Source organism: Acomys minous (assembly GCF_964271855.1).
Source record: "Acomys minous genome assembly, chromosome: 13".
NCBI lineage: Eukaryota > Metazoa > Chordata > Mammalia > Rodentia > Muridae > Acomys > Acomys minous.
This window is the reverse complement of record NC_140495.1, coordinates 14,480,217-14,495,455: the sequence shown is the minus strand read 5'-3', so window position 1 is coordinate 14,495,455 and position 15,239 is coordinate 14,480,217. Positions and strand designations below refer to the sequence as shown.

The window sequence follows — 15,239 nt, the reverse complement described above, 5'->3', positions numbered from 1 at the left end:
CAAAACAAGCCATGTGTGGTGCCGCACGCCTGTAATCCCAGCACTCGGGAAGCAGAGGCAGGTGGATTGCTATGAGTTCAAGGCCAGCCTGGTCTACAAAGTGAGTTCAGGACAGCCAAGGCTACACAGAGAAACCCTGTCTCAAAAAACCAAACCAAACAAACAAACAAAAACAAGACTAGGGTGGGGGCCACAGGTTGGGGTTTGTTTGGAGACCTGGATCAGGCAGGCTTCCCAGAGAAAGCTCAAGATAGCATGAGGGTGCTACTGAAACATGAAAAGCCAGTGGATACCTCAAGGTACAAACATCACTCTGATCTGGGGCTGAGTCCTTATGTAGCAGCTACGGTAAGGTAGCGCCTATGCGGTCCACAGAGAAGCACTTTAGTAGGGAAGACACAGTAACCAGTATGTGATCCCCAGAGACTAAATATATCTGGAGAAACCAATGATGTAAGACAGGTGACTTCACTTGGGGCAGAGGCCCCCACTACTCTCCCATGAAGCTGAAGACCATGCACACCACTAATGAGGCCCACAGAGAATTTAGGTTCCTACCTAATAAATAGTAGTCTTTTAACTGTTTCTATAATTCATCTCAACAGACCACTCTCAGAAAATGAAGTGATATACTAGCTATTTTCTTTACATTTTAGCAGTAGCATCCATACAGATATTAGGTACGCATTTTATTTCACTTTGAGATAAGGTCTCACTACTTAGCCGTGTCTGGCCCACAGACTGCCTTCCAACTCACACAGATCCACAGCCTCTGCTCTCCAAGGACTAGTCTCACTATGTAGCCATGCAGTCCCTGCTGGCTCAATCCTTTTGCTTTAGCCTACCATGCGCTGGGATTATGGTGTGTTCCACAACACTTACTTTACAAATCATTTTAAAAAGTTGTATGAGTTTCTATGTGTGAGTGGGGGGAGGGCAGGTGCCATGGTGCACACACAACGGACAGAGAACAAATTGTAGGAATAAGTCCTCTCCTTGCTGGAACATTTTGTCTTTGCTGTCTGATTTGCCTAATTTACTCAAACTTACACTTCTTTCCTTTTTTCTTTCATCTCTCCTTAAATCTTCCCTCCTACTGGGATTACATGTATAAGACACCATACTCTGTTCTGATTTCTAAGTCTCTTATTATACAGTGGGCAGGGGCCCAGCAAAGGCATTAACATCGACTTAGGTGGGATCTTTAGGCTAAGAATAGGAGTCAGGGCAGCACCCCTCAATCCATAAAGATATCCATTCAATATTGGTTAATATTTTATGTGTGCTCTTGTATGTGTATGCACACACTGAGAAGTCACGTAACAACCGCAAGTGTCAGTCCTGTCTCTGTCTCCCCTGTTTCTCTGTGTAACCCTGGCTGTCCTGGAACTCTCTTTGTAGACTAGAATATCCTCAAACTCACTAAGATGCCCCTGCCTCTACCTCCCGAGTGCTCAATTAAAGGTGTGCACCACCACACCTGGCTGTTGTATCATTTTTGAGACAAAGTCTTTTGTTGCTTGCATCTTAACATATCAGACTAGCTGGCCTTCAAGCTTCTGAGGAGTCTTCTGTCTCTACCTGTGTGTTGGAAATTGGGGTTACACCTATGAGCTGCCAATTCTGGTTTGTACATGGTTCAACTCTGGATCTGAACTCAGGTATTCACACTTGAATTAAGTGCTGTAATCACTTAACTTAAACTGTGGGTGGTCCCCCCCCTTCAGCACACGCACACACCCACACACTTGAAGTGCTTTACTCACTTAACCTGTGGGTGCTCTCTCCCTTCTCTCACACACACACATACTTGAAGTAATATCTTTAATCACTTAACTCAATCTGTGGGTGCTCCCCCACTTTCACACTTGAAGTAAGTTCTTTACTCACTTAACCTATGGGGTGTCTCTCTCTGTCTCTCTGTCTCTGTCTCTCTTTTTTGGAGGGGGTGGTAAGGGTCTCTCGGTGGAGCCTTGGCTGTCCTGGACTCACTTTGTAGACTAGACGGCCCGAATTCACAGAGACCCACCTGCCTCTGCCTTGAGAGTGCTGGGATTACAGGTGTGAAGCACCACTAGCTGGCAACCTATGTGCTTTCAAAAATAGAATTTTGCATGATTTATTTTTTGTAAAGAATGTTCAAGACATTTATTTGAACACTGTACTTAGTCTGATTCCTTGATTTCAACACTAATAACCACAACAAAGCCTGAGAATTACACACAAGAGGAAGAATTCGCTTACACTAGCAACATGGCTATGTTGGAGCCAGAAATGTACTGAGCAGCCGTCTGTACATGTTCTAGCAGTTGAGATGTGGTAAGACATGGCTGAGGGCTGGGGAGGTGGCTCAACAGCTAAGGGCACTTGATGCTCTTGCAGAGGACACAGGTTCAGCTGCCAGGACTCACACTGTGCTTTATAACTGCCAGTAACTCTAGTTCCCGGGGATCTGACCCCTCTGGACCCCATGGACACCAGGCATACACATGGTACACATCTATGCACACAGACAAAATTCACACACATAAAAATAAATAAATCACTTGAAAAGGAAAAGGAGACTGGCATTAAAACAAAACAAAACAGGAAAAAGAGAGTGGCTTGGCGTAGTGGCTCCTGCCTTTAGTCGCAGTTACTGAGTAGGAGGCAGATCTCTGTGAGTTTGTCAGCCTATGTTGAGTACCAGGCCAGCTAGGGTTGAATAATGAGTCCTTTTCTCAAAACAACAATCACCACCAGAAACACAAAGCAACAAGAGGCTGGGCAGCTGTGCTGCTGCAGGCCTTCCAGCACTCAGAGGAGGCAGAGCTGAGGAGGAGATCTAAGTTTGGGGCCAGTCTGGTCTACAAAGTTCCAGGACAGCCAGAGCTGTGTGTATGGGGGTGTTCACGATGACAACTCCCCCAAAATACCCATAAACAAAAAACTGTGGAGATGTAGTTATTAAGTGGAAAGAGGTGAGAATAACTCAATATACTCAAGTCAGCAGAAACAGGACTCAGAAATACCCCCACTAGCTTTCTGTAGTAGGCATAAGCATGATTCCCAAATTATACCCGGTGTTTAAGAAAAGTACCTAGCTGGGCATGGTAGTGCACGCCTGTAATCATGGGGAGCCAGAAGCAGGTAGATATGAGTTCAAGGCCAGCCTGGTCTACAAAGAGAGTCCAAGACAGCCAAGGCTACACAGAGAAACCTTGTCTCAAAAAACAAAACAAAACAAAACGTGCCTGTATTATACCCACAGTCTGCAGACTATAGAGACTCCCCACTAGGAATCTGATGAATTCTGAAAGCATTAATTCACACAAATATGGCAAGACAATCTCATCCAGTCAGACCCACAAGGTTCTCACCTTCCTAACACTGTGACCCTCTAAGACAGTTCCTCATGTAGTGGTGACCCCCAGCCTTAAAATTACTTCAGAACTGTAACTCTGCTACTGTTATAAATTGTGATGTCAGTATCTTATGGTATTTTTTTATGGTTTTAGGTGACCTCTGTGATAGGATCACTTGACCCCAAAGGGAGTGAAAGCCAGAGATTGAGAGCCACTAAAGTGTGGATGACCAGGTGTCAATGACCTCTCCAAGGGCAAAGATTAAGTCTTAGCAGGGCAGAAGTCTCCACCCAAATTAAGGTCATAACAGTGAACTGATTGTATTTCCTTCAACTCCTTCCTCCACACATCAATTTTCCCAGAGAAAATGGTGCCTTCCTTGAGGCAGCTTCACTTCCTGGCCTTGTAGATGAATTTAAGGTGCATTAAATGTTTGTGGTGGTTTGAATAAGAATGACCCCCATATTCTCATGTATTTGAATGTTTAGCCACAGGGAGTGTCACTACTAAGAGGTGTGGCCCTGTTGGAGAAAGTGTGTCACTGTCACTACTATGAAGACAGGGTTTGAGGCCTTACATGCTCAAGCTATGCCCACAGTGTTACCCAGTCCCCTGCTGCCTGAAGATCAAGATGTAGAACTCTCAGCTCCTTCTCCAGCACCATGTCTGCCTGTGTGCCACCATGTCTGCCTGTGTGCCACCATGTCTGCCTGTATACCACCATTTCTCCCACCATGACAATAATGGACTAAATCTCTGAAACTGTAAGCAAGCTCCATGAAATGTTTTCCTTTGTAAGTTGCTGTAGTCATGCTGTCTCTTCATAGCTATAGAAACCCTGACTAAAACAACATGAAAACTAGCCTCAGTACAAACAGGTGAGTTTTCTCATGAAACAACCAGTAGTCATATCACTTTTTTTTTTTTTAAGTTTTTTGAAACAGGGTTTCTCTGTGTAGCCTTGGCAGTCCTAGGCTCACTCTGTAGACCAGGCTGGCCTCGAACTGACAAGAGATCTCTCGCCTCTGCCTCCAGAGCGAAGGGATTGAAGGTGTGTGTCACCACAGCCCGATTCGTATTACTGCTTTTTAAAAAATCTTTAGATTTTTAATTTATTATGCGTATAATACTCAGCCTGCATTACACCTGCAGGCCAGAAGAGAGTACCCAGATCCCATTGTAGATAGCTGCGAGCCACCATGTGGTTGCTGGGAATTGAACTCAGGACCTCTGGAAGAGCAGCCAGTGCTCTTAACCTCTGAGCCATCTCTCCAGCCCTATATCATTACTTTTTAATACTCCAAGAATATAGCAGTTTACTCCAAACCCTTTAAGAGTCAATTCTCCTAGGAGCTTAAGTTCTTGCAGAGGCCCTATGTTCCATTCCCATCAGCCAATGGTGGCTCACAAGCACCTGCAATCCAGTTCCAGGGGGCATGACACTCTTCTGACTTCTTAGGGGAACCAGGCACACACGGATGATGTATATACATATCACAGATAAAACATGCACACCAATTTTTAAAAACTTAAAAATAAAAAAATAGTCAATACTTATACAGCTCTCAAGACCTTTCAGTACAAGTTCATTCTGTTTTCAGCTAAATCCTGAGGCGCTCTTGCCAGGTACAGTGGCATTATCTTTCATCCCAGCACTCGGGAGGCAGATGATGGTGGATCTCTGTGAGTGCCAGGCAAACCTGGTCTACACAGCAAGTTCTAGGACAGCCAGGGCTGCACAGTAAGAGCATGTCTTAACATACACCCCCACACCCCTACAGGCAGGCCTCAAACTCAATAGGTAGCCATGTCTAGTCTGCCTCTACTTCCTGAGTGCTGGATTACAGGTTACCTGTCACTCTGCTCAGTCTTATTCTTTCGAGAGGAATTCTCACTATGTAACCCTAGCTGGCCTTAACTTTATACAGATCCACTTGCTCTTGCTAGGATAAAAGGCTTATGCCACTGTGCCCTGCTTTTGCTGTTGTGGCTTTGTTTTGTTGAGACTGGACAGGAACTCAGCGTTCTGCTTGCCTCAGCCTCCCAAGTGCTGCTGTTTTTGACATAAAGTCTCATGCGGTCCAGGGTGGTCTACTCCCTAATAGCTGAAGATGTCCTTGAAGTCCTGGTCCTCCTGCTTCTACCTCCTAAACACAAGGATTACAAGCATGCTCGCTCCACCCACACCTAATTTATGTGGTGCTGGAGGTCAGAGCCAGGGCTTCATGAATATTAGATAGGCACTCTACTAACTGGGCCACACCCTCAGCCCTAAACTAGACATTTAGCACTTACTATGTACCCAATAACTGTGTAGAAATGAGAGAGAATATCAGCTATTGCTGAATAACAAACCATTATTAAACTAAAACAGAGAATCAAACACACTACCTGAATCTGGCATCATATTCAATAATAAGTTAAGGAAGTAGTAGGATAACACTCTCATTTAATTTAACATTATGCTGCACGGCTGGGACAATACAATAAAGCAAGAAAAAGAAAAGAGACAAAGATCAGAAAAGAAGGGGGCTGGAGAGATGGGTCAGAGGTTAAGAGCACTGACTGTTCTTCCAGAGGTCCTGAGTTCAATTCCCAGCAACCACATGGTGGCTCCCAACCATCTATAATGTGATCTGTATGATGTCCTCTTTTGGCCTGCATGTGTATGTGCAGGTAGGGCACTGTATACATAATAATATATAAATCTTTTTTTAAAAAGAGCCTCGTGTTTTATCAGTTAAAAAAATAACTAAGCAGAAATTTGTAGGGCATCTAAAAAGGGACCAGAACCCCTGGTGATAAAGAGAAGCTGGAATTTTTATTTACTGCAAAGCAGAAAAGCCACCTTAGAAGATAATTAAGTTTTTTCCTTCCTTCGTTTACCATACACATTTACTATACAACCCAACAATTCTTCCCCTAAATATCTACATCTACACAAGGGGAAAAAATGAAAGCAATGTCCACATTAAATCCAGGGCATGGATGATTATAGCAACATAATTTATAAGAGCCAAAAACAGCCTAAATGTCTGAAAATGGACACATAAACAAAATGTGTATCTACAGTATGAAAATCATTATTTGGCAATAAAGAGAACCCACTAATGGTATATACTACAGATGAACTTTAAAAACATCTCAATGAACTTCTGGGGTGATGAAAATGTTTCAAAGCTGGGGTTGTGGCAGGGTGTGGTGGTACAAAACCCTTGACCCCAGCACTGAGAGGCAGAGGCAGAGGCAGAGGCAGGCAGATCTTTGTTAGAGCAACACCAGCCTGGTCTACACAGTGAAACCTGGTTTCAAGAAACAAAATAAAGCTGGAAGATAGTGTCGCAGTTGGGAAGGCAGAGGCAGGCAGAACTCTGAGTTGGAGCCAGCCAGATCTACACAGAGTGAGTTCCAGGACAGCCAGGGCTACACAGAGAAATGCTGTATTGAAAAACCAAAACAACAAAAACAAAAACAAAAACCCAACAAAAGCTGGGCATGATGGCACATACCTGTAACCTCAGCACTTGTGAGGCAGAAGCAGACAGACAGCTGTGAGTTCAAGGATAGCCTGATCTACAAAAGCGAGTTCAGTACAGCCAAGGCTACACAGAGAAACCCTGACTTGAAAAAACAAAAACAAAATAACAAAAACTGAAACAAACAGTACCAAGTTTGTGGTAATTGTTGAACAGATGTATAAATTAAAACATATAATGGAATATTTTAAAACTAGATGAACTTATTCCTATATAAAAGTTCCTATAAATCAAAGCAGGAGCTGGGCGCAGTGGCACACACTTATAATTTCAACACTCTGGGACAAAGTGAATCCAGGACAGCAAGGGTTACACAGAGAAACCCTGTCTCAAAAAACCAACAAAACAGAATAGTTTCAATAAAGTTAAGTATCCCAGGGCACACCTACAATACCAGCAAGAGGTAGGAGGATCAGAAGGAATTCAAAGTCGTGGTTACAGAACAAGTTCAAGGCCAGCCTGGGCTACATAAAACCTTGTCTCAAAAAACACTAACTTAAAAACTGATTGGGCCTACATCTGTAAAAGTGACTGCTCACTACCCAAGCTTCAAGAACTGAAGTCAGTCGCTAGAAGCCTGGGCAGAAGGACAGCTCCACAGGTGCATCACACACACCTCACACACAATGATAATAAAATTAAAAGAGAGATGTTCAGGGAAAGATAAGATAAACCTACCCGTCTTAAGTTTTTCATAATACAAGTTAGAAGACTGACCTTGGATGGCAACTCCGGAACTAGAACCACTCAAACTACTAGTCCCACACAGGAAAAGAGGGTCTGATCAGGAGGTTGCGATCTCAGAACATATTAAACATCTCCCACAGAACATCCTACGTAACCATACCCAGTGGCTTAATAATTTTTCTGTTTTCCGAGACAGGGTCTCTCTGTGTAGCCTTGGCTGTCCTTAACTCACTTTGTAGACCAGGCTGGCCTGGAACTCACAGAGATCCGTCTGCCTCTGCCTCCCAAGTGCTGGGATTAAAGGCGTGCGCCACCACACCCGTCTCCACAACGGGCTCTTAACAACAAAAATGTTTACATATTTCATCACTTAATTATTTATTTGGCTTTTGAGACAGGATCGATGTAGACCAGGCTAGCCTTGAATCCAGATCCTTCTGCTCCTGGCTTCCAAGTGCTGGGATTCAAAGCGTATGCCACCTTCCTGGTTTTGATTTTTGATCGTGTGTGTGTGTGTGTGTGTGTGTATGTGTATGTGTGTGTGTGTGTGTTGTGACAAATGCTGATATTAGAGGCACATGCTACCATATATGGCATGAAGTTTTACTAATAATCCTCAAAATTCAAACTTTCCCTTAAGAGATTTTAAAGTACCGGTTTCTATTTTTCTAAAAGTTTGCTGGGACTGGTGGTCCAAGCCTTCAATCCTCACACTGGGGAAAGCAGAGGCAGTCCGATCTCTGTGAGTCTGAGACCACCCTGGTCCACAATGTAAGTTTCAGGATCGTGATAGGAGAAAGGCAATGGCTAGGAGGACGAGCACAGTCCTCACCGCGGGGATGGAGCGTTTGAGAGCAGAGGACCCAGACACTTGCTGCACAACTGTCTCTAACTCCAGGCCCTTATTGGGAGGATTACACTGAGAATTTTAGTTTAAAGGCCCAGTTTTGTTGTATGAGTATGTTTTTGTTTTAATCCCAGGTGAGGGATATGGGGCTGCTTCAGACCATCCACAGCTGTTCACTATGACCATCTCCTGCTCTAGGAGGGGCATGGTTTTTGCCAGCTGAGACAATTTAATTCTGGGGACTCTGGAGAGTGTATATATGGGAGAGCCCTAAGAGATTCTATGGTGGCTGCTGCTGGTCCCTGCTGCTGTGGTTTGCTATCGCTGATTTGCTGGACATTCTGATAAGGAATAGAACTAGTCCCTAGAAACCCGATGTCCCTAATCAGCAGGAAGTAGTCTAAAGAGGCTTATGCCTCCTTTCCCTCTACCCTGCTCTCTCCTACCTAGTGTTGGGGGTTGGGAAGGGTGATAGATATAGGAACCCAAATAAAGTAGCCAAATGCCCAGCTACAGGGGATGCATGTGCCATGGTACCCGAGTGGAAGTCAGAGGACAACTTGTGAACTTAGTTACCTACTTCTTTTCTTACTTTCTTTTCTTAGACCGACTCTCACTATGTAACCCTGACTATCCTGGTACTCACTATATAGATCAGGTTGGCCTCTTACAGAGATCCATCTGTCTCTGCTGTCAAAGTCCTGGGTGGGATTAAAGGCATGTGCCACTATGCCCAGCTGTCTTTTAGGTCAGTTCCAGGGGTCAAACTTGGGTGGTGGCCAGGATTACGCAGGAAAGCATCATTACCTCATGGGTAATCTTGTCAGTCCTGTTTTGTTTATCATATGGTGTTTTGGTCTTGGATGCTTTGTTTGCATGTATGTCTGCACACCACTTGTATGACTGGTGCCCGAAGAGGTCAGAAGAAGGCATCAGATCCCCTGAAACCGGAGTTAGAGAGGGTTGTAAACTGCCATGCGGGTGCTGGGAGCTGAATCCAGGATTGAGAAGGGCACCCAGGGCTCTTAACTAGGCCAACTCTCTAGCCCCTGTTTGTTTTTGACACAAGGCTTTGTTATGTTGTGTTCCCTGACAGTGAGACTAGAACTGTGCAGACAGGCTGATTCTTCTGCCTCTACCTCATGAGTGTAGGAATTCTAACAGTTTTAAACAAAGGTTAACTGATTATATATTGTGAATTCTAGAAGGAAGTCATGCAATTTTTGATTAGAACATACTTGACCATGCCTTCTAAGAAGTTCCACTGAATGTTTTGTTTTTTTGTTTTTCAAGACAGGGTTTCTCTATGTACCCCGGGCTATCCTGGACTCACTGTTTAGACCATGTTTGGCCTTGAACTCAGAGATCTGCCTGCCTCTGCTGGGATTAAAGGCGTGAGCAACCACACCCCGCCCATTGAATGTTTTACTACCAACTTGCCAGCTCCTTAAATACCTACCACTTGATGTTCCACAAGGTACATCTATTAGTTGCTATCACATTTGTGCCTAAACCTTACTCAGTGTGAACACACACACACCAAAATCAAAAACCTTTTCAGGAACTAGGAAAAAACTGTGACTACAAAGGAGAGGGAGCAGAAACAAGCCAGCACTGCCATTTCACTGGACAGTGGAAAGCAGGCAGCTAGAAAGGGTTCAGCAGATAAAGTCCTTGCAAGTGTAAAGACCAGAGTCTTTGGATCCCCAGTGCCCTTCTAAGTGTGGAGCAGACTTACTCCCAGCACAAAGATGCCCAGACACAGGATCCCTAAGGCACACTGACAAGCAAACTCTGCATCAAAGACGCTGACTCCATATAAGGTAGAGAGCCATTAGGAAGAATACTGGACCTCTTGTCTCCACAGTCATGAATACACGGATGCAGGCACATGCGCGCGCACACACACACACATGATCAGATGCTGATGAGGATCCTTCCAGCTTGAATGAGCATACTTCTTGTGGTCAGTTACCCTACACAACATTTAGCTACACATGTCAAAAGCTACACGTGACTGTTTCTGATCACCAGTACTTCCCAAAGAAACAGGCAAACACCTAACATCCTTTATAGTTTGTGTTTGTTAAGGAAACTGAAAGGCTATCTCCTTAACACAGACTTCCAACATGTTTAGTGGTCTGCACTTGGTGATGCTGTGTTACAGAGGTACCCACACAAGTACGCTGCAGCAGCAGCAGCGGAGTCTAGTCTTCCGTTCTGATTCCAAGGAATTAGTAAACGTGCCACTCAATTTTATTCCTGCTTCACAAACAAGGTTGGTGGACAAAGAGCAGAGACCACAGAAATCCCAATCATTAAGGTTTCCTGAGATGTAATGACATCTGTAGGAATACTTTAGTTGCTATTACTAGCAATGGCTCCAAACACAGTTAACAGTGCATACGCCTATAGCCTCTTCAGCATTTCATAAGCTGTTTTTAGAGTAGCTGTTCTCGACCTTAAGGCTTCAACCCCTTAATACATTTGCTCATGTTGTAGTAACCCCCCCCCAAGCATAATATTATTTTCATTGTTACTTAGTAACTGTAATTTTGCTGCAGTTAGGAATCATAAATAAAAGTTATTTTTGGAGATAGAGGTTTGCAGAAAGGGCCACAATTCAAAGGTTGAGAACTATTCTAGAGGCATATTCCCTCATAATCTAAGAATTTTAGAGTCAAAAGAAATGAAGGCAAACAGCCAGCTCAGGATGGAAACTATCTTGGTGGTCTAAGTAAGAATGGTCCCCATAGGCTCATAGATTTGAACACCTGACTGCAGGGGGTGGCACTATTTGAACATCTGACTGCAGGGGGTGGCACTATTTGAACACCTGACTGCCAAGAGGTGGCACTATTTGAACACCTGACTGCCAGGGGTGGCACTATTTGAACATCTGACTGCAGGGGGTGGCACTATTTGAACACCTGACTGCCAAGAGGTGGCACTATTTGAACACCTGACTGCCAGGGGGTGGCACTATTTGAAAGGATTAGATATGGCCTTGTTGGAAAAGTGTGTCACTGGGGGTGGGCCTTGAGTTTTCTTCTTTAAAAGTTTTGTTTTTTGTTTTTTGTTTTTTAAATGTATATAAGTGCCACCCCATCTGCAGGCCAGAAGAGGGCATCAGATCCCAGTATAGATTGTTGGGAGCCACCGTGTGGTTGCTGGGAATTGAACTCAGGACCTCTGGAAGAACAGACAGTGCTCTTAACCTCTGAGCCATCTCTCCAGCCCTCCAGCCTTGAGTTTTCAAAAAGCCCATTCCAAGCCAGAATCTCTCTCTTACTGTTGCCTATGGATTGGGGAAAGAATTCTCAGCTAATTCTCCAGCACAATGTCTGCTGCCAACATGCTTCCTGCCATGAGAATGGACTAAACCTCTGAAACGGTAAGTCCCAGTCAGATGCTTTCTTTTCTGAGAGCTGCCGTGGTCATGAGGTCTCTTCATAGCAACAGAGCAGAAACAGACAGTAACCCTGCTCAGTCAACAAGGCTTTCAAGTCTTAGATAAGGCAAGCCCAACAGCAATTTGGCTCTGGGCATAAAAACAACTCTGTACTTGCTGCCCTATTCAAAGCTTCAATTTTGTTTTTGTTTTTTTGAGACAGGGTTTCTCTCTGTAGCCTTGACTATCCTAGACTCACTTTGGAGACCAGGCTGGCCTCGAACTCACAGCATTTGCCTGCCTCTGCCTCCCAAGTGCTAGGATTAAAGGTATGTGCCACCAAGCCTGGCCTTAGGCTTCAATTTTATTCACTGTATATTTTCACCACTAGATTCTCTGTTTGTTTGTTTTGAGATAAGGTTTCTCCATGTAGTCCTGGCTGTCCTTCAACTCAGAGATCCTCCTGTCTCTGCCTCTCTGAGTGCTGGGATTAAAGGAGTATGTCGCCACCTCCCAGCACCTCTAAGTTCTTAAACAGAGAGAATGCTTTAGTGAAATTATTTTTAATTTTTTATTCTTTTCCTCTTCTCCCCCGCCGCCCCCGCCCCAGAGTGTCAAGACAGGGTTTCTCTGTGTAACAGCTCTGGCTGTACTGAACTCACTCTGTAGACCAAGCTAGCCTGGAACTCACAGAGATCCACCTGCTTCTGCTTCCTGAGTACTGGGATTAAAGGTGTGCGCCACCACCACCCAGCTATAAAATTATTTTTCAATCACAAGTTGCAAGTCCACCTCAAAGATGTTAATAAATAATACCACAAAATTCCTTCCTACCTCTACCAAATCCCAAACCTCCTCACAAATTCAAGCAACTCATTATTAAAATTTTAATTACTCAAGTAAATATTTGCATCCCTTGCCCACAAAGAACTAAAGATACCAAGGATGACAAAGCTTGCTCCTTAAGGAAACCGAGAGCACCGTCGACATTCAGGACCTCTCTTGTAAGAGCCAAGTATCTATCCTTGGAACAAACTCTTAAAAGAATTTCTGGAAGTTGGGAAGTATTCGCTGACATCCTAGAGCACTTGGATGGCTTATTTGGTGTTCACAGCAGTAACAGATAGAACTCACTAGTTGTACGCAGGAACCAAGATACATATATATATATAAGCAACATCCGCTCCTGACAACATCCCAAGAAAATCCGTGACCACGATCAGCTGCTTCTTCCTTTCAGTTACCTACAGCTATCCAAACTGTCTATCCTCAAAGACATGTAGTTAACAAAACTTGCAATAAAAAATTTCCCCAGAAAAGATCAATCCAGCAGCCCACCGTAACTGTCACCAGCCCTTCCCACACTTACCAGTGCCATTGGGAGGGTGCAGCCGATGGCAGTGAGCATCAACGGCCTGAAAAAATACAGGTGGTAGTTTCAATTTTTATTTAGAATTCTTACTTGCCAACTGCCTGAAATCTTTTAAGGCTACACCAGTAGGTCTGCATGCCTCATCCAGTTAAACCACTCTGTGGTCCAATGACATTTGTTAACAAAGTAATAGTAAGTCACTCACTAAACAGCCCAGATGAAGAAAAGGTGAGCCTGGAGTAGAAAAGGAAAACTAGTTTACAAGATCAAGATGAATGAATGTGGGTCTTAAATGAGTGGAAAAGCAGGAAGGAGATGAGGTAGAATTATGGTAGAGACAAAGAACAGCAGCTTTAGAATCACGCAAAATCAGCAAAGCAGTGGCAGTGGCAGTGGCGCCCACTGATTACAGGCCCCGCTCAGCCTCAAGTCTGTCTAAACAGGAGGACTTCAGATCCCCACACTTCAACCTGCATTTTCTCAGCTCTGAAAGGCCAGCGCTTAGGCTGGTAGCTGTGCTCCCGTTCATTTTTCTCTACAAAGCCACAGAAAGAGAACTTGTAATTAATTGGGGCATCCACATGTAAAACATGCTTTCAAAATCTAATAACACACAAATTTGAAAATTGCTAACTGGTCTAACCTAACTCATTCCTTGACAACAATGGTCTGTTCATTAAAATCAATACCAACAAGCCCAGAACAAACAAAACCCTCCAAAGATTTTACTCAAAAAGAAGTATGCAAAACAAGAAAAAAAAGTTTATTCCTTTACCATGAGATTTTTGTTTGGTTTTTAGACAGGGTTTCATGTAGGCCAGGCTGGCCTCTGGCTCTATAGGCGAGGATGACTGTGAACTCCTGATCTTCCTGCCTCTGGCTCCCACTGCTAAGATAGCAGGGCCCGGCCGGCATTCCTAGTTGCTGTGGTGCTGGGGATCAAATTGAGGCACTCATGCACTCTGCTAACTGAACTACATCCCTAACCTTGAAGCATTTCTTAAAATTAGGAACAATCCCTAACATTTACAAAAGTGAGGAAAATAGTGAACTGTATTTATTACCCAGTGCTAACATCAACTCGTGACCAGGCCCATTGCGTCTCTATTATATCCTGCTCCACCCTCTAGATAACTTCCAAACAAATGCACACATGTGTATTTTTAAGGGTGCATTCAACTTGAAAATCCCTGGACAGTACTTAGTAGGTCCTAAACTCTAACAGAGTTAGTGTTAGTGTCCAGCATGCCCGTGTCCAGCATGTCCAGCAACCACAGCAAATGTGCACTGGTGTCTTGACTGCATGTATTTTATGTGAGAATGTCATATTTTGGAGTTACAGACAGTAGTGAGCTGCCCCGTGGGTGCTGGGCCTTGAACTCAGGTCGTTTGCCCTTAACCGCTGAGCCATCGCTCCAGCCCCTTGACTCTGTTCTTGTAACCATAAGCCATCTTATCCAAATATGTCAATGTTTGCCTCTTTCAGGTAGGTTAAAAAATAGAGTACAGCGAATACTAACTAGGCACACCATCCCTTTGCTCTCCAAAGAGAGGATATCTCAAAGGTTTACATATACTAATGAGTCAAATTCCAACAGAATGCACCAAAAACAGACCTTCTACTGCCTTACCAATCACCACTGCTAGGCTCAAACGGCAAAATAAATAAAACTTAAGTAGAAATATAAAGCAGAAGTAGAAAAGGTTTTGTTTGTTTTGGTTTTTCAAGACAGGATCTCTCTATGTAGCATTAGCTGTCCTGGACTTGCTTTGCAGACCAGGCTGGCCTTGAACTCACAGAGATTCTTCTGCAAAGATTATTATTTAAGTCTTCTTTACCTCACTTTTTTTCCCCCCAAGGTAGGGTTTCTCTGTAGTCTATGCTGTCCTAGACTCACTTTTAGACCGGGCTAGCCTTGACCTCACAAAGATCTACCTGCCTCTGCTAGGATTACATTCTCTTACTATTCTTTTTTTTTTTTTTTTTTCCGAGACATGGTCTCTCTGTGTTGCCTTGGCTATCCTGGACTCACTTTGTAGACCAGGCTGGCCTTGAACTCAC

General features: G+C 44.0%; 1 protein-coding gene across 1 annotated transcript in view; it reads right to left on the bottom strand.

The window, feature by feature from the left end:
* ARIH2 (ariadne RBR E3 ubiquitin protein ligase 2) overlaps positions 1-15,239 on the bottom strand; it is a 55,959-nt gene that overhangs the window by 21,071 nt on the left and 19,649 nt on the right. Inside the window, 2 exon segments of the mRNA XM_084752691.1 lie at positions 13,175-13,186; positions 13,188-13,220. Coding sequence (XP_084608817.1) covers positions 13,175-13,186; positions 13,188-13,220 — 45 coding nt within the window.